Here is a 19,496-nt window from a genome sequence, read left to right as displayed (position 1 = left end):
CCAAATACACCATACAAAAACAGTCATATTTTATTATCTACACCCCGAAGTGTGTCCAGGCCTGGTTTCTAACAACTAACACCAAACTAACAAAAGTAGACTCACAGCATGTGGATGCATTGGACATAATTTCCTTCAACAGAAAAACATATGAAATATGTCACTGATTCATGGAGATAGATTTAAAAGTCACATCTCACTACAAGCATGAGTTGCATTGTATAATATGCGAGATACAATCACTACCAAGCCATGTCTCCTTAAGGACATGTTTAGATAAACAACTTATTAGCAGTTTATAGCATAAGTGCTTATCAAAATAAACACTTATGAATAGATTTGCATAAGCTATTTTCATAACAAAAGATAAAATAAACTTAAATTATTTTTATATATGTTATTATAAGTTGTTTATTAGCTATCTTGAAGAATTCATAAAAATAAGTTTAAAAATATTTATGAAAAATATAATAAGTTGTTTTGATTAAGTCTCTCAAACAACGTCAAATGGCAGTAGATAAGGTCAAATAAACTCATCCAAACATGCCCTAAATGGGGTCAGAAGTACAACCAAAAGAAAGTTCAGATCACAAACAAATCTTGCAAATGACAAATATCAAATAAAAGTGGAATTTAAGGTTGGAGATGGGAAGGTTAATGAGTGGAATCATATGATGGTTGGATTGATGGTTGAGAGTTCCACTTCCATCCTCATCCACAACATAACATACTATCATTTAAAAAAATGAAATGAAAATAAATCAGTGCTAGTGGATAAGATAAAAATTTATATAGCTCTATGTGAACCTAATCATACAAAAAAAAACACTGATTCATACCAGAAGAAACATGTGTTAAAACTGCATAAGCAAATGTAAAAAGAAACAAAATACGCGTAATAATTTATAGAAAGCATCCCAACACAATGGTTGCATATACTTTAACAACAACAAATCATTCCAAGATAAAGGTATTATAAAACCAAAATACAAGTGAGGTTGCAATTTGGACAAAATAAAATGACCAAAAAGCACAAGTTTTCTCGCATTGAAAGCCATCTAAGTATACCCGGAATGCCAGATACTAGTAGTGTACTGCTTACCCAGACAAGGGACTGGATGCGGAAAAAATATTCACATGATATGGAAAACAAAGTGATAAGGACATACAAATGTGTTAATGCCTTACTTCAGTTTGGTCTATTTTAGAGAAAAGGGGTCCGCATTCTATGTTATATAGTGAGGCACAAAGAAATCACCAACTTAGGGAAGTAAGTAGCAAAAACCACTATGCAGTTTCCAAAGGGAGTGCCGCAAGAAGCAGTGTTGAAGAAAAGCATATAAACAATAATAGAACTAATCCAAATGATGCTTCTAACAAGATAGTCTAGTATAGTCTCTTTGGATTTAGGTTAGTATGGAAACCATTTTTTTCATAATTGAGAATTAAATTAAAAGGAAAAAAATAGCTGAAGCTTATTATGATTTATGAATACCATAATCAAATACAATTTCAAATGAATTATATTAATGTAAAAAAATTACTACCATGGCGGATGTTAGGTTTTAATGGCGCATGAATAGACCTTGTGTGGTCCAACTAGCATTAATCGTACATGTGCCTGGAATGTTATATGAGGGCTGTTGGGAGTATCTTGTGCTTGAAAGGTGATGTAATACATACCACCAGCTCTCCAGGTTGTCCTTACAATGTCAGTAAGCACAAAATTTGAACCCTAATTATAATGAAGAAGAATACCATATTAGTTGATGAATAAGTTGAAGAATACCAAAATTTGTCCACATTAGTAGTTTTGAACCTTGTCAGTATTGTAGATCTCTAAGGCAGCGTTGCAGAGGGGAATGAGATCACCGCGGAGCTCATCGTCTATGGTAAGGGGAATTACACCGCCACATATATTTGCAATTTCTGGAGGAGCGATGGCATCGAAGAGCTGTGGAGTAGAGAGTCAAAATGAAGATAGTGAAACATGAAAGTGAGAGCAAAATAACATACATAGATAGATGCATACACTTAGGTTGCGAGAGCGCTCTGTATAGTCAGCCATGGCGATTTTAATTTGCTTCTCTCTTTCAATCCAAGCCTTATTCTTATACTCAAAACGCCCAGAAACCATCGCAAAAGGTTTAGGATCATCCTCATACATGGAAAAGTCACTCGCAACAAGATCTTCAGGCCGTTTCAATTCCCAATCATAAATCACCCGCCGTTTCGGCTTCGACCCCGGTTCCGTATCCGATTCAGAACTCGAGTCTGATTCTAATTCCGATTTCAGCGGATTCTCTCTTTCTTCCATCGACATTCTGCAACACAAAAGGAGGGAATCACAATTGAATTCAGATATCTCCAATTCTGACTTTTTGCTTTTGTTTACGCTGGGCTTGCTTCGATCATCATGACCCGCTCGATAATGAACTCTATAGTTTTTTTTTTTTATTCATCTAAATTTTTCTGGTTGACTTTTAGAAAAAAAAATCATGTTGACTTAGGTTTTATTTGACAATCTCATATTTTAAATTTAGGGAAATTCTACGGTGCATGCCACAGTGGACTGAAGCATTAAATGACCCTTATTGACACTTACTGTGGTAATTTTATAGTTTGTATATTGCAACTTAGTCCCTAACATATTAATATTGTTTTTAAATTTTTAATGTTTATTAGTCCGTAACATATTAATATTGTTTTTAATTTTTAATGTTTATAAAAGAATAAAATAAATTATGATTCATCTTCCCCACTTCATCTTTTCATAGTCGTAAAAATATAATTTCGGATACCCTTTGATTTCAACAATTTCACTTCAATCTCCACTTCACCAAATCAAAATCTACTCAAAATAAAAAATCAATATAAACATAAATATAAAAAAAAAACTAACGTGAGAAATTAGAATTGGTTCGGAGAATTTTCCGACGGTGGTTCTCCGCCGTTGACATCGACACTGTCATCATATAAGCATCATTAGCATAAATTTTTTGTAGGAAGATGTAGATATTATATTGCTAAATCTAACTGGGTCGTCAATTTCGATTAAAATCAACTGTGTTCATAGATTGATTGAATTGTTCAGTTAGGGTTTATTTGGTACTTTTTGGAAATTCGTATTTATCTTTGGTTGATAGCTTTAATAAGTTACATGGTTGGAACCGTGATGAAATTCTGAGCAATTTGGTATTTTACATTTTTCAATTTGACGAGGAATGGAGAAAATATGAGTTTGGCCATGGTGGTGGTCTTGAGGAAGAAGAAGATGGAGTTTGGCTTTTCACCATTGTTGGGTTCAAATTGGTATTCCTCAAAATAAGTAAAATTGGACAAAAAAGAAGACATTATTGTGTTCAGAATATAATTTCCAATTGAACCATGTGATTTTTTAATATTTATTTGCTGTGTTATATGAGTATGAAATCTGCAGGTCCGGGAAAAGCATGGTGAGAACAATGGAGGAACAGTACCGGCGCAAGCTTTTTAGTTTCAGATTTTTAAGCGCTTTCGTTTCATATATATTGTATAATTTTCGTTTGCTTACCGCGAAGCAAGGATGGCGTAGCGGCAATGGGAGAGCTTTAAGATAATAAAGTGCAGGGGCGTGGGTTCGATCCCAGCCTACTGAAGTTTTTCTTTGCCTTTTTTTTTTTAAAGGATGTTGTTTACAGATTCAGTGCAATGAGCCTTCATGCGTCCACGATGTACCTTGGTTCTCTATCACCAGATCCGTACCAAGCAAGGATCCAACGCATCAATGCTGAAGGTTCACCATGGATCATCAAGGGAGTACCACACAGGATTTCTATCCAGGTTTTTTATTATTATTCTTTTATTAGTTTTATAAATTTGTTTTATTTTGTATTTTCAATTTTTTATTTTAGAATTGAATTTAAGGTTTTCTTTTATAAATTTAATTTAGGATTTAAGTGATAAAATTAGGATTAGGTTAATGATTAGGATTTAGGATTTTTCCCGATTATTTCGAATATTTTATTTAATCTATTTAATTAGTTTTAACTATTAAATCACAAAAACCCTAGAATGGCCATCAACGCATTAAAGGTTTGCCCAATCCTACTGCCCAAAAACACTAATTCCTATCTAATTGATTCTTGATTAATATAATTTTCTCCTCGATCCGACTAAACCTATTAGTCGCATTGGCGAGAAATAAATTTAATCGAATTAATTTATTTTTGTTAATTTAACTAATTCTGGCTTAATTCTCTCCTCGACCCGACTAAATCTATTAGTCGCAACGACGAGAGATAAAATAATAAAAAATATATACAAACTTTAAAATACATTTTATTTGCTGCCCGCGACGATCGAATCTATCGATCAGAGCAACCAGCAATACATTATTTAATCCGTTAACTATAATGATCAAACCTATTGATCATCGCAACTAACGGTGACATACTAAATCAGGGTTGTACGCCCAAGCATCAAACACACTAAACCACGACACTACGAAAATTCATCTTTTCAACACTGCGATGTTCAAAACTACGATAAGGTAATTCAAAATACCTTCGAACTTCGCATTTCAAAAACTACGATAGGCCATTCAAAAAGCCTTCAAACCATATCAAATCAAATTCAAGGGCGTACAACCTTGTGCCTGAACTACGTTGACTCTGATTCTCTATAAGGAGATACGTAGGCACTTGGTAACAAGGCGAGTCTCCCCCCTTAAAATCTCAATTCAGTTCTAAATCTCAATTTTCACCCTGTTCATTTCCTTAGCTATTAAACCTTAACTTTTAGCCATAAAACTTTTGCCTTAACATAAAACCTTAGGAAATGGTTGAGGGTGCCTAACACCTTCCCTCGACCTGATTATAATAACTTATCCCGATCTCTAAACTGCGTAGGGTTTCCTATTCGCCCTTCAGAATAGGTGGCGACTCTAAGTCTTTATTTTTAGGGAGACTACGTTTGTTAAATAGATGATGGTCAACTATGTGTGAACCATGTCAGGGAGTCAACTGATGATGTCTGACTATGTGTGAACCATATCAAGGATTGACTGATGATGGTCGATTATGTGTGAACTATGTCAGGATGCACTGATAATGTTCGACTATATGTGAACCATGTCACGGAGTCAACTGATGATGTCCGACTATGTGTGAACCATGTTATAGATGGATAGGAGATGGTCGACCATGTGTGAACCATGTCAGAGAGTCAATTGATGATGGTGGACCATATGTGAACGTTGCCAGGGAGTAAACAAGTGATGCTCGACTATGTGTGAACTATGTGAGGAAGTCAAATGATGATGATTGACTATGTGTGAACCATGTTATATCTGGATGGGAGATGGTTGAGTATGTGTGAACCATGTTACAGATGGATATGAGATGGTCAACTATGTGTGAACCATGTCAAGGAGTCAACTGATGATGGTCAACTATGTGTGAACCATGTTAGAAAGTCAATTGATGATGGTCGACCATGTGTGAACGATGTCAGAGATGCATTGATGATGGTCAAATATGTGTGACCCATGGAAGATAGTCAGCAAAATATGGTAAAATATGTGTGAGTTATGTAAGAGATGCATATATGATGGTCAAATATGTTTAAACCATGTAAGATAGTCAACAAAAGATGGTAAACTATGTGTCAATTATGTCAGAGATGCATAGATGATGGTCAACTATGTGTGAACAATGGAAAATAGTCAACGGAAGATGGTCAAATATGTGTGCACCATGTAAGACAATCGATAGAAGATGGTTAACTATGTGTGAACTATGTTAGATATTCAACAAATTATAGTCAATAGATGACAGTCAAGTTTGTGTGAACCGTGGAAGATAGTCAATAGAAGATGGTAAACTATGTGTGAATTATGTCAGAGAAGCATAGATGGTGGTCAACTATGTGTGAACAATGGAAGATAGTCAACAGAAGATGGTCAACTGTGTGTGAACTATGTCAGAGATTCATAAATGATGGTCAAATATGTGTGCACTATGGAAGATAGCCAATAGAAGACTGTCAGCTATATGTGAACTATGTTGGAGATGCATAAATGATGGTCAAATATGTGTGAACCATGTCAAGGATGCTCTGATAATGGTTGTTATGTGTGAACCATGTCAGGGAGTCAACTAATGATGGTCAACTATGTGTGAACCATGTTACAGATGAATACACGATGGTCAACTATGTGTGAACCATGGAATATAATCAATAGAGGATGGTCAACTATGTGAGAATTATGTCTGAGATACATAGATGATGGTCAACTATGTGTGAACCATGGAAGAGATTCAACAGATGATGGTCAACTATGTGTGGACCATGAAATATAGTCAACAGAGGATGGTCAATCATGTGTGAACTATGTCTAAGATACGTATATAATGATCAACTATGTGTGAACCATGGAAGATAGTTAACAGATGATGGTCGACCATGTGTGAACCATGCCAGGGAGTCAACAGATGATGCTTGGCTATATGTGAACCATGTCAGGGATGCACTAATAATGTCCGGCCATGTATGAACCATGTCACGGGGTCAATAAATGATGTCAGAGATGCATAGATGATGGTCAACCATGTGTGAATCATGTTACTAATGGATAGGAGATGGTCAACTATGTGTGAACCATGTCAGGGAGTCAACTGATGATGTCCAACTATGTGTGAACCATGCTATAGATGGACAGGAGATGATCGACTATGTGTGAACCATGTTACAAATGAATATTAGATGGTCAGGGAGTCAATTGATGATGGTCGGCCATGTATGAACCATGTCACGGAGTCAACAAATGATGTTAGAGATGCATAGATGATGGTCAACCATGTGTGAATCATGTTACTAATGGATAGGAGATGGTCAACTATGCGTGAATCATGTCGGGGAGTCAACTGATGATGTTCAACTATGTGTGAACCATATCAGGGATGCACTGTTGATGTTCGACTATGTGTGAACCATGTTACACATGGATAAAAGATGGTAAACTATGTGTGAACCATGTCAGGGAGTCAATTGATGATGTTCGACCATGTGTGAACCATGTCAGAGAGTCAACAGATGATGTTCGACCATGTGTGAACCATGCCAGGGATGCACTAATGATGTTCAACTATGTGTGAATTATGTCAGTGATGCACAGATAATGGTCAACTATGTGTGAACTATGGAAGATAGTCAATAGAAGATGGTCAACTATGTGTGAATTATGTCTGATTATGTGCGAACTATGTCAGGGATGCACTGATGATGTTCAACTATATGTGAACCATGTCACGGAGTCAACTGACGATGTCCAACTATGTGTGAACCATGTTATAAATGGATATGAGATGGTCGACCATGTGTGAACCATGTCAGAGAGTCAATTGATGATGGTGGACCATGTGTGAACCATATTAGGGAGTAAGCAAATGATGTTCGACTATGTGTGAACTATGTCAGGAAGTCAATTGATGATGACCTACTATGTGTGAACCATGTTATATCTGGATAGAAGATGGCCGACTATGTGTGAGCCATGTTACAAATGGATATGAGATGGTCAACTATGTGTGAACCATGTCAAGGAGTCAACTGATGATGGTCAACTGTGTGTGAACCATGTCAGAAAGACAATTGATGATGGTCGACCATGTGTGAACCATGTTAAGGAGTCAACAGATGATGTTCGACTATGTGTGAACCATGCCAGGGATGCACTGATGATGTTCGACTATGTGTGAACCATGTCAGGGAGTCAATTGATGATGTCCGACTATGTGTGAACCATGTCAGGGAGTCAACTGATGATGGTCGACTATGTGTGAACCATGAGGGAGTCAACTGATGATGTCCGACTATGAGAAAACCATATTATAGATGGATAAGAGATGGTTGACTATGTGTGACCATGTTACAGATGGATAAGAGATGGTCACGTATGTGAGAACCATGTCAGGGAGTCAACTAATGATGGTCGACTATATGTGAACCATGTCAGGGATGCACTGGTGATGTTCGACTATATGTGAGCAATGTCAGGGAGTCAACTGATGATGACCACTATGTGTGAACCATGTTAGGGATGGATAGGAGATGGTCGACTATGTGTGAACCATGTTACAGATGGAAAGGAGATGGTCAACTATGTGTGAACCATGTCATGGAGTCAATTGAGGATGTATGACTATGTGTGAATCATATCAAGGATGGACTGATGATGGTCGATTATGTGCGAACTATGTCAGGGATGCACTGATGATGTTCGACTATGTGTGAACCATGTCACGGAGTCAACTGATGATCTCCGACTATGTGTGAACCATGTTATAGATGGATGTGAGATGGTCGACCATGTGTGAACCATGTCAGAAAGTCAATTGATGATGGTGGACCATGTGTGAACCATGTCAGGGAGTAAACAAATGATGTTCGACTATGTGTGAACTATGTAAGGAAGTCAACTGATGATAACCGACTATGTGTGAACCATGTTATATATGGATAGAAGATGGCCGACTATGTGTGAGCCATGTTACAAATGGATATGAGATGGTCAACTATGTGTGAACCATGGCAAAGAGTTAACTGATGATGGTCAATTGTGTGTGAACCATGTCAGAAAGTCAATTGATGATGGTCGACCATGTGTGAGCCATGTTAAGGAGTCAACAGATGATGTTCGACTATGTGTGAACCATGTCAGGGATGCACTGATGATGTTCGACTATGTGTGAACCATGTCAGGGATGCACTGGTGATGTTCGACTATATGTGAGCAATGTCAGGGAGTCAACTGATGATGACCCACCACGTGTGAACCATGTTAGGGATGGATAGGAGATGGTCGACTATGTGTGAACCATGTTACAAATGAAAAGGAGATGGTCAACTATGTGTGAACCATGTCAGGGAGTCAACTGAGGATGTAGGACTATGTGTGAACCATATCAAGGATGGACTGATTATGGTCGATTATGTGTGAACTATGTCAGGGATGCACTGACGATGTTCGACTATGTGTGAACCATGTCACGGAGTCAACTGATGATGTCCGACTATGTGTGAACCATGTTATAGATGGATATGAGATGACAGCCAATTATGTGTGAACTATGTTAGTCAGTAGACGACAACCAATTATGTGTGAACTATGTTACAGATTCAACTCATGATAGTCAATAGACGACAATCAATTATGAGTGAACCATGGAATATATGCATCACGTTGGAGGTCAATTATGTGTGAATTATGTCAGAGATGTGTGAACTATGTGTGAATTATGTCACAGATGTGTGAAATATGTTTGAATTATGTCAGAGATGCATAGATGGTGATCAACTATGTGTGAACTATGTTAGAAATGCATTGATAATGGTCAACTATGTGTGAACCATGCCAGGAATGCATTGACGATGGTCAACTATGTGTGAACCATGGAAAATAGTCAGTTGATGATGGTGAACCATGTCAGAGATGCATTATTGTGCAATAGTTATGCAATAGATGATGCTCATCTATTTGTCAAAGAATAGATGATACTCATATATGTCTCAAACAATAGACGATACTCATCTATGTGTCAAAGAATAGATGATACTCATCTATATTAATCATTAACAAATCGATAAAAAAATTTTAAAATATACTTCAAAAGAATCAAAATATGTTTTCATCATTTTTGAATTATTTTACTTAATAAAAATTTACTATACAAATATATTTCAAAAAATTCATCAATTTGAGCGCTAACTTTTCCCTCTATTAATTTTCACCAAAAATTTCCCAATTGTATGTTCCCTCCATTAATTTTCACTAAAAATTCTGCAATTGTATCGTTCCCTCTATAACACTAAAACCTTAAACAAAATTGAGCGTCTCTTTTTGTTATTCCTCTCAAAATGTTGGCTAGCCATCTCTATCTCATCTTCATTGTTTGCGACTGTCGACTGTGACTTTTCAATGGAGGCCACGGCCGCCGCAGCCGCTGCTCGCGGCGTTTCTCTTCAGTTGCAGACTCCGCCGAGGAAAGAATGGCGCGTTGTTTCTGAACATCATCATTCCGCCAGAAACCCCAACGGCGAGGTATGGATTTGACGTCGAAACACTTCACATTGTTTTTCTAGTGTTGTTTGGAGTGTCAGAGAAATGAACGTTTTTCAAATTTAGATACTTTATTTCTTAGGTTTTCTGGGTGATTTTTTGGACATTGATTTGGGATTAGGGTTGATAAGATAGCGGCTGATATTTGTGACTCGACCCTTTATTCCAGCTCAATGTAAGCCTGGTCATTCACGCGAAAATTTGTCAGTTAATGTTCAAGTATTCTGCAAGTGTTGAAACTGGGTTGTTTGCCTAAGTGAAGAGAGTTTCATTGAAGTTTTGGTTAGAACTGTGGTGAATCACTAATGACATTGTATGCTTCTGAATCCATTTTTTTTTCTTGCATTCTGTCTGATTGCTTGAGTGCAGTTTTGAAGTGATTTTCTACACGGTTTATTAACTGATGCAACACCGGTTTTGTTTTGCAGAATTGAAGAGGGTTCGCAACTGATTTTCTTGTTTGGAAATGGATTTGAATGAAGTCTTGCTGAAAGTCTGGTTGATGGCATATGAAAAGAATTAGCTAAAGCTTACTTGAATTATTATATCTTGTATTTTGTTTCTTTTGATCAGTCAATCCTTGCTGACATTCTTTTGCTTTGATATTTTTGCAGTCAACACACATGGCCTCTCAGCAGATAACAGAAGAAGCTGTTTACCTTTGCACTGGAAATCTATTGCCCAAAGACATTGAGCAAATATCTTACTGGCTTCTAAATGAACAATATTCAGAGAGCTTTAAAAGTATTCAGGATTGTTTAAAACCCTTTATAAATGTATTCAGTCTCTATAACCATTTTATAATTCTATTTGCATTATTTTCTAATAGGAATTAATGATATGAAAACAAGGAAAGGACTGGCCCTTGTTGATATTGTAAGAGAAGTGACAATGTGAGTATTGTATATCATGGCACTAATGTCCAACTTCCTGGTAATTCATTTTATTGATCTTAGTTAGACTATTGTTGTCACAGGTTTGTATTTAAGATTAAGATACCTCCAGCTGTTCGAGTGCAATTGGTGAATGATTTGGCTGACATAGAGTATGTGTTGCTGCTGCCTACTTTTTTATGCAGTCTTGGAAATTTATTTTTCCACTGATATCAGTTAGCTATGCTCTGAATTGTTCGATGAAATTCAAATATGTTACATCAGTTAGCTATACTCTTTTATAACCTTTGTTTCCCTCCATTACAGAGTTATTAGGATCAAGGAGAGAAGGTTGAATTTCAGGGCCCCTAATATCTTAAATGAACAATTCGAGAAAGAGGGAAACCTAGAAAGACTATAAGAGAAGTTATTAAAAAAGATCTCGAGATTTATGATTTTGATAGAAGCATGATCTTTGATGGAATATTAGGCGAACATTGATTCATGTAACCGACCCCACCTAATGAGATAAGGCGTTGTTTTTTTTGGTAAGCATAACGCGTTATTGTTGTTTGCATCTTTTCATTGCAGTTTGTCTCATATTCTGAAAATGTTGTCCATCAAAGATTTGCTAAAAACCAGAGTACTGTCTAAAAGGTGGTGCGAGCTTTGGACTTTAAGGATAGATCTCCATTTTGATATCTTCAGTGTGCTTGGAAGCAGTCAGAAGGAACTACTACAAAAGCAGTATCTCATTGATGTCCTTAGTAATTCGATTATAGAACCTGGGTTTTTGTTCTTTAATGTTCCTCCGGTGGAGAGACTCATCGATTTGGATACGAGTAGAGGCAAGTTTGTTGAACGAGTAGATCAATTTGTCAAGAAGTTTCAAGGAAAAGTTATCGATTCATTCCTAGTGAATTTCTGTTTAGATGATAAACAAAGCAACACTGTTGATCAATGGATAAGCTTTGCAGTTGCAAGGAGAGTTGGAAGAATTGATCTACTTTTTTTAGGAAGGCCTTATGCACCACCCAGTTTCACTGCTCAATGCAACCCTTATAAATTTGACTTTGCCTTATTTTTGGAGACCAGTGCTTCAGCTCTGAACCATCTGCTTCTTGAAAACTGTCTTATTTGCCATCCCATCAATTGTGACTTTATGCCATTACAAAACTTGAGATCTCTATGGCTTGAAGAAGTAAAGCTGGATGAATCTTTCATTGAAAGTCTATTATGTAATTGTCCACAGCTTGGAGAAATTTGTTTACTTATCTGTGAGTTTAATTCATCAATGCCGGCGATAGTAAGTTCATCCCTATGTCATCTCAAGGTCAGAGGGTGCTATTTCGTATCCAACCATAACTATAATCGGGGATTAAACTTGATTTCACTAGATTGTCTTAAACTCACTTCATTGAAGTTAGACTGTCTCGAACTCACTTCTTCCGAGGACGGTTTGGATACCTTGAACTTTAATACTCCTATGCTGAAGAACACCGAATTCTCCATTTTGTTGAAACAAGAGCTTAATACATTTATTGCTCTCTCTGCAACTCTTTTTCCTGAACTTGAGACTATGCATGTGACCACATTTTCGATGGTTAGTCATAAAGTGTTTGAATGAGTTATATTGCACTTCACTAATATATTAATCTTACTTTTTGCTGAACAAATATTTTGGCAGCAAAACACAACAAGATTTACTGAATCTTTTGGGAGCCATGTACTCTGCCGTGCTTTTTCTTGGCGCAACGAATTCTTCAGCAGTGCAGCCTGTTGTTTCTATTGCAAGAACTGTCTTTTATCGAGAAAGAGCAGCAGGGTTGTATTCTGCATTACCCTATGCATTTGCTCAGGTATAAAAGTAAAGGAAGAGTGATCCTATTGACTTTTCTAATAAATTTCATTTTGTTGTATTTCATGAAGCTATACTAAAAGCAATTCATTGATAGTGCAGGTGGCAGTTGAGATGTGATGACAAGTAAAGGAAGAGTGATCCTATTGACTTTTCTAATAAATTTCATTTTGTTGTATTTCATGAAGCTATACTAAAAGCAATTCATTGATAGTGCAGGTGGCAGTTGAGATGTGATGACCGTGGAACACTTTGCATTCCCCGTCTGACATGGAGGATGACATTAGTGTTTTCGTAACTTATCGGTTGGCTGTCATGATAATCGATGATGCCTCTGATATGAGTTGAGGAACAAAGCACTCACCTTAGGAGTAAACAAGCTACTGTTTAGGAGGTTGATTTCAAGGACAAAGATGTTGAAGAAGATGAAAAGGAAATAACATTCCCAATGTCTATTTTCTGTTGAGTTTCAAGGGTCTAATACTCGGCTATTGCCAACTTTACAACTTTTAGTTAGATTTTCTTCCACCAGTGTTCTTTACATAGTCTTATTCCATTTTCAATGCTAACCTGAAAATAAACATATTTAAGTCGTATTCAATTATTAATTTCTTTGACTATTATCCTTGTTCTCTTCACTTCTTATACTTGCATCCTTAATGCATATATACTTATTTTTAGTTTAAAAGTTGGATGTTTTGTCCTGCTCCAAAACCAAGAGAGCAAAATTGAATTTCACCCCTGGATTGGTGGTGTTGTTTATTTGATGTTTTCACTGATACAAATTCCCTAAAACGAGTCCTTTACTGCATGAGGCAATTGGATAGCTCAACTTCATCTAGCTAAGGGTAAAAGGAATTTAAGTATCTGATAAATAAGAAAATGCTAACATAACGACCGATATATATTAATATTTGTTCATCCGAAAAACAAATTATAAACCAAATAAAAACAGAACATAATAACACTGTTTACTGATAAAACAGTGTCTCCATAATTACAAAATGAATTTTTAATACTAGATAATGAAGTTTTGCAATTGAAAAAAAAACCATAAAAAGAACCAATGTTATCAGAAGACAGGACAACCATCAACCTCTATACCCTTTGAGTTGGACAAGTTGCCAAAGGACAATGCTCACCAGCAGTTCCCCACCAATTCAGACTCACATTTTCCAGTCCTAGTGCAAAGTAAAGCAGCACCGCCATAAATGCCACTCCTGCATCAAGTGCTGCTGATAAAACATAGTTGTATCTCTGCCACCATTGCTTTCTGTAACGGAAGATAAAGAAGTTGAAAATGGTTCCGACTATAATCCATGCATTGTAGTTCAACGCTGTTGCTGGCGGCATCATTCCGGTTGCACCCAAGAGTACTGGAAGATTGATCAATGGAATCCATGACTGTTGTGGAAACGCCTTGTGCAATAGCCAAACTAGTATCGGTCCTATGGCACCTCCAAGGAAAAACCAGTTCAATGCTGAGTACTCTCCAAGAGTACCAAATATCCTCTTAGGTCCTACTAAACCCCAAATAACCGATGCATCGAAGAAAACACGGTCACTTGGACATGTCCATGGACTGCCTTCGGGAAGATCTACATGACATATGTTTTTGACAGATTCTAGCAACCACCATGCTACACAAATGTTGATAGTTCCAGCAAGCATTGTCCCAATGAACTAAATAATTTTTAACACAAAAATACATTAGGTTAGATACCCTATAAGAAAGGTAAATGCTAGTAAAACCTTTCAAAACACAATTACAACAGCTGAATAAATAGATATACCTGCACTAAGAACATAGACCTTGGAGGAATTTTCATGTAGTCTCCAAGCTTGAAATCGCTAAGGAACGAAACAGCCTGTGCCATGCTTATGTAACCATACGTTTTGAAGCATACATTTGCAATCGGTCTTCCAGGGTAAATGATACCGAATATATACTCGGCGATGATATTCAACCCCGGTGTCTGTATTCAGATTTCAGAGCATTAAGTTATTTAGTTTAAAAACAAATTCTGTTTCTTTTTAAGCAAAAGTTTCAAGATGTTAATTAACCTGGTTTGTGGTAGCAGTTATGATGCTAATTGGGAGGGTAAACATAAAAGCCAATGCTGAAGCAAAGAGAAGTCCCCACCAAGGCATCCGAATCTCATGATTTAGAAAAATGCAGATCAGTAAAGAAACAACAAGTGTCACTCCTAACAACAAATAAAACCACCAAGAAGGAATGTCTTTGTAGTTTTTCATCAATCTTGTGTGAATATCTTCTTTGCCTTCTTTAGAAGCCCGATACCGCTCCATAATCTCCCTGACAAGTGACAACACGATATCATAAACAATTACACATCTTTTAAATAGTTTGACATTGAGTAATGAGTCTAGAGCATTGTACCTTCCATGGAAGCAAACAACATGTGCAATGGTGGAAGCTATAGTGGCGAATCCAAATCCATAAGTAAGAGAGAAAAACACACTTAAATGAATTCGACCTTGTTTTCGATACTTCGCTAGATCGATCTGAAATTTGTCATTAACAATAGCAGATATGTTGTATTGTTGACCATCTCCTGTGAACAAATCAGATGAGAAAATGGAAAACTTATTTGCATCATACACATCCAATACGCTATAGGAATCACAGCATAAACAATCACCGCATAGCCAACGAAAACATTGACAATGGCAAAGAAAGGTGAGATAAGAGGACTAAACAAGAAGGAAGCAACCGCAGCCCAATCAAGCGTAAGGGCACCGAATCCTAAACAGCTCATGCCTGAACCTAATTGTTGAGCTGTTACTGACTTGGAGAATACCCAACATACCCATGATATGCTTGTAAGCGTTGTGAATAAGTATCCAGGGCTGATATACCATAAGAAACTACATACTAGTGCTATGAAGAAAAACTTTGCCCTCGAAAATTTGTGAGGATCTTCATCTTTCTCATGCAAAGATCTGCATACATTAAAAAAAAACTTTAGTAAATTGAGCCTCTGAAAACTTAACGGCCCTGATAACTACAATTCAAAAAGCATGTATATACATATATACACATTCTGGTCTCAAATATAAGCAAAATTTGGTCTTTTTTCGACCAAATTTACGCAAATTTACTCTGAAAGCTCAATATCAAACATGAACACGGTTAAAAAATGGGTGGGAGTGTCCCATCCTTCACCTTGAGCAGCTTCATCTTTCGTCCATATTTATCGATCTCATTGTCTTCACCAACCTTGAGAATATGATTTCGTTGGCGCCGAAGAGGTCGAAGTCATGTTCATCTGTTCGCAGGTTCGCAGAGAGAGTAAACAAAAATCGAAAGTGGAAGAAGATAGAAGAACATATGATTTGAAGAATTATGGAGTATGTCCAATTTGGGAGAAGGTTGCAGAAGAAGAACATATGGATGGAATTTAGGGATTTAGGGTTTTGAAGGGAAGTTGGGAGAAGGGTGAAGGATGAAGAAGAAGAACGATAATATGAGTTTAAAAAAAATTGTAATCTAATAAAAGTTAATTTTAATTTGTAAGATATTATTAAATGAATGGGGACTTATATGCAATAATCAAAAGTTTTTTTTAAAAATGGGTCCCACAGTAAAGTTATTTTTACCATAGAGCTGATGTGGCTTAAATTAACTTAGAATTAATTAGGATTGATTAGGGCTTTAATTCTATTGGTCAATTGCAGTGACTTCACCACTGAAGTCAAATGGGCGAATGCACCGTAGAATCTCCCTTAAATTTATAGTTTACTAATATATAACCCGCGCGTTGCGCGGTTGTCCAATAATATATTACTGTCAGTGTATATAAAATTTTAAACTTTAAAATATTGTTATTATATTTATTATTATGACTATGATATCTAAAATAAGTATATTTTAAAAAGATATTTATATTATTATTATTATTATTATTATTATTATTATTATTATTAATTTTGAAGTGATGATGGTTCATTTCAAAAGTTTTATAATGATGTAATGAATAGATTTCATTAAATTATAATCAACTTAAAAATTATAATATTTAAGTTTATAAAATTAATTAATGAATAATTGAAAAAATGAGACATTTAACAAATTAATATTTTTGTTGTTTTTTTAAAATATTAAGTTCATAGTTAAAATATGTGATAAAATATATTGTAAGACCCTTTTCTTAAAATGAAATATTATATAATACTCTTAAATTTATAGGAAAATGATGCTCTATAATTATTTTTTTCATCTTTAAACAATTGTAAAGGTCAATAATCAAATTAAAAATTCTAATATTAAAATTTATAAAATAATAATGTTGTAGAATGATATTATGCAAAAAATGTGACACATATTCAATACATAAGAGAGATAAAAACAATTAATCATTAAGAAACGTCAATTAAGTAAAATATTCAATATTTTAAATTTATAATTATCATTAAATTTGAAACATTGATGATTCAATTAAACATTTTTTTAATGATGATTCAGTGTTCAATTAATATTATTTTTATTAAAACTAATTTTAATCTATAAAATTAAAATATTAATTTATTAGTTAAAAAAAGAAAATGTTAAAAATACTAATACAATGACCTAGCAACATTAGAGATATAGTTATTTTTTTAAGGTTGTTATAAGATTTAGAAATCATAAGTGGGAGAAGGAAATTAAACAAAAATAATAATCTAATTGATATGGTAAAAGTCATATATTTCAATCTCATGTTTAATTAAAAATTCTAATATTATTATTTATAAAATATTTATTCTAAGGTTGTTACTACACCAATAATCAATCTGATGTGAGATGATATAACAAAGATAAAAAATTTAATTGAATTCTATAGAGATCAAATTTTACTAATTTTATTTTCAAATGATCAATTTATTTAGTTTTTTCAATCTATATCAAGCTAAACATTTCATCAAGACCCACCTTACTCTTACAACTCCCATTTTAATACTAAGCTCAAATAAATATTTTTGTTTATTGAAAATCTATAATAATTAAATAAATAAATTTAAATCAATTACACATTTCTTGAAGATTACTTTAAAATTATACTTACATGAACTACGATTTTTCTCAAGATTTTTAAGTAGGAAGAATATAATAGTAAAAACAATAAGAATTTTCTTTATCCTCTTTTTTCATCCACATAACAAAAATAATTATATTTAAATAAACAGTAAAAAGAAGAGGAAATTATAAAAGTAAATAACGAAATAATATATTGATTCTAAAAACAAATTATTACATAAAACTATTGACAAAATGTTTAAATAATTAATACATAGATTAAATTAAGTCAAGGACCTCCAACATAAATTAGAGTCATTAGGCTACAACATAAATCAAAAGACAGTTAAAATATAAGTGAGAACTAAGAAAAAATAATAAAAATATCAACACAAAAGAAAAAGAAGATCTCATTTTCATATGGATTGTGATGGTAGATAAGACCTATTTATATTGAATATTTTTTTAAAAAATAAAGAAATTGAATAGAGGTTAACAAAAACATTTAATGGGTTGCCATTTTATTATCAATATAACTTATTATAATACAAATAATACTTTTAAGCATAACTTTAATTTGTCATCAACTCATCATTATAATTAAAATATGTTTATTGTTTATTATTTCTAATTTGAACACATGTTTTTAATTTTTTTATTATAGAAACAAAAGATGAAAATTAACAAAAGAATTATTTGAGAGTAGCATTGCTTTTTTATTTTTATTGAGTAGTCTAAAAATGCTGTTTTGTTTCTTTAATGTTTATATATAATCAACTACCACTATTAATTTTTTTATTTTGATTAAAAAAGTTAGATAATAAGATATTACATCACAATTAACTTTTAATAAAAAGTAATATTAATATTTTTATATAAAAAGTAAAATGAATATGATATTTTTTACTTTATATTTGTCAAAACTGATTTTTATATGTAACTTTCAGTTTTTTTTATCTCTATCTCTTCATCAAAAATGTTGTAAAAACTAAAAAGAAATCATTTAAAAAATATATCATAAAATTACTATTTTTTTATGTTATTTGTGTAATATTATTTATTTTTTAATCTCTAATAAAAATATCTCAAAAAAATATTAAATATGACGGAATTATTAATCTATTCAAATCTATCATTTTTAATTTTTTTTTCTTCTGTTAATCTTTTTCATTTTTCCTATTCCATAACCACCTACCATTCATTAGACCTTTTATTTCATCAGTTACAAAATTTATTTGCACATTTAATTGATTTTCAATTTTATTCGTCGACTCTTTATTCTTCGATTCTATATATTCTTTCTCATCTTTCCTACTTTTTTTATTTATAAATTTCAATAAATTGGATGTTATTGAATAGACATAAAATAAAAGAAATAAAAAATTATAGAAATAAATTGAAATTAAATTATTTTAATGATTATTTTTAATTTTAATTCTAAAAATTATTAAAACTTTTGTAACGTATAATTATATTCTTTTAATTTATTGTTGTTGTTATTATTATTATTATTATTATTATTATTATTATTATTACATATTACCTAAATATAAATTTTTAATTTATATTAAAAACATTGATTTTTTCAACTGGGAAAAGAGATAAGCTTTTTTTTATATTGGTTGGGATATTAAATTAATTAGATCGAAA

General features: G+C 33.8%; 4 protein-coding genes across 6 annotated transcripts; 2 read left to right on the top strand and 2 right to left on the bottom strand.

Annotated features, from left to right (window-relative positions):
* Nucleotides 1-1,380: 1,380 nt before the first annotated feature.
* Nucleotides 1,381-2,431, bottom strand: LOC131639587 (uncharacterized). Its single transcript, XM_058910070.1, has 3 exons — nucleotides 2,033-2,431; nucleotides 1,820-1,954; nucleotides 1,381-1,735 (listed from the first exon to the last, which is right to left on the bottom strand). Exons 1-3 carry the CDS (start codon nucleotides 2,321-2,323, stop codon nucleotides 1,559-1,561), a joined length of 603 nt encoding a protein of 200 aa, XP_058766053.1. The 5' UTR covers nucleotides 2,324-2,431; the 3' UTR covers nucleotides 1,381-1,558.
* A 7,649-nt stretch (nucleotides 2,432-10,080) lies between these two features.
* LOC131639594 (replication factor C subunit 3-like) lies at nucleotides 10,081-11,597 on the top strand. Of its 2 annotated transcripts, none has more exons than XM_058910077.1 (6): nucleotides 10,081-10,412; nucleotides 10,528-10,592; nucleotides 10,714-10,843; nucleotides 10,929-10,992; nucleotides 11,076-11,144; nucleotides 11,299-11,597. In XM_058910077.1, the coding sequence occupies exons 2-6, from the start codon at nucleotides 10,566-10,568 to the stop codon at nucleotides 11,390-11,392; spliced, it is 384 nt and encodes a 127-aa protein (XP_058766060.1). In that variant the 5' UTR covers nucleotides 10,081-10,412; nucleotides 10,528-10,565; the 3' UTR covers nucleotides 11,393-11,597. The 2 variants fall into 2 exon arrangements, with proteins under 2 accessions (XP_058766060.1, XP_058766061.1); XM_058910078.1 differs by having other exon boundaries at nucleotides 10,083-10,412; nucleotides 10,528-10,597; nucleotides 11,299-11,595.
* On the top strand, nucleotides 11,423-12,949 carry LOC131639591 (uncharacterized). Its single transcript, XM_058910073.1, has 4 exons — nucleotides 11,423-11,437; nucleotides 11,525-12,588; nucleotides 12,659-12,830; nucleotides 12,932-12,949. Exons 1-4 carry the CDS (start codon nucleotides 11,423-11,425, stop codon nucleotides 12,947-12,949), a joined length of 1,269 nt encoding a protein of 422 aa, XP_058766056.1.
* Nucleotides 12,950-13,927: 978 nt separating this feature from the next.
* On the bottom strand, nucleotides 13,928-15,790 carry LOC131639586 (oligopeptide transporter 4-like). 2 transcript variants are annotated; one of them, XM_058910068.1, is made up of 5 exons: nucleotides 15,661-15,790; nucleotides 15,231-15,405; nucleotides 14,894-15,146; nucleotides 14,623-14,805; nucleotides 13,928-14,512 (listed from the first exon to the last, which is right to left on the bottom strand). In XM_058910068.1, exons 1-5 carry the CDS (start codon nucleotides 15,710-15,712, stop codon nucleotides 13,928-13,930), a joined length of 1,248 nt encoding a protein of 415 aa, XP_058766051.1. In that variant the 5' UTR covers nucleotides 15,713-15,790. The 2 variants fall into 2 exon arrangements, with proteins under 2 accessions (XP_058766051.1, XP_058766052.1); XM_058910069.1 differs by lacking the exon at nucleotides 15,661-15,790 and adding an exon at nucleotides 15,493-15,597.
* Nucleotides 15,791-19,496: the final 3,706 nt, after the last annotated feature.

Source organism: Vicia villosa, unplaced genomic scaffold (genome assembly GCF_029867415.1).
Source record: "Vicia villosa cultivar HV-30 ecotype Madison, WI unplaced genomic scaffold, Vvil1.0 ctg.002705F_1_1, whole genome shotgun sequence".
NCBI lineage: Eukaryota > Viridiplantae > Streptophyta > Magnoliopsida > Fabales > Fabaceae > Vicia > Vicia villosa.
Note: the sequence above shows the minus strand (reverse complement) of the source record. Positions and strands in the feature narration are given on the sequence as shown.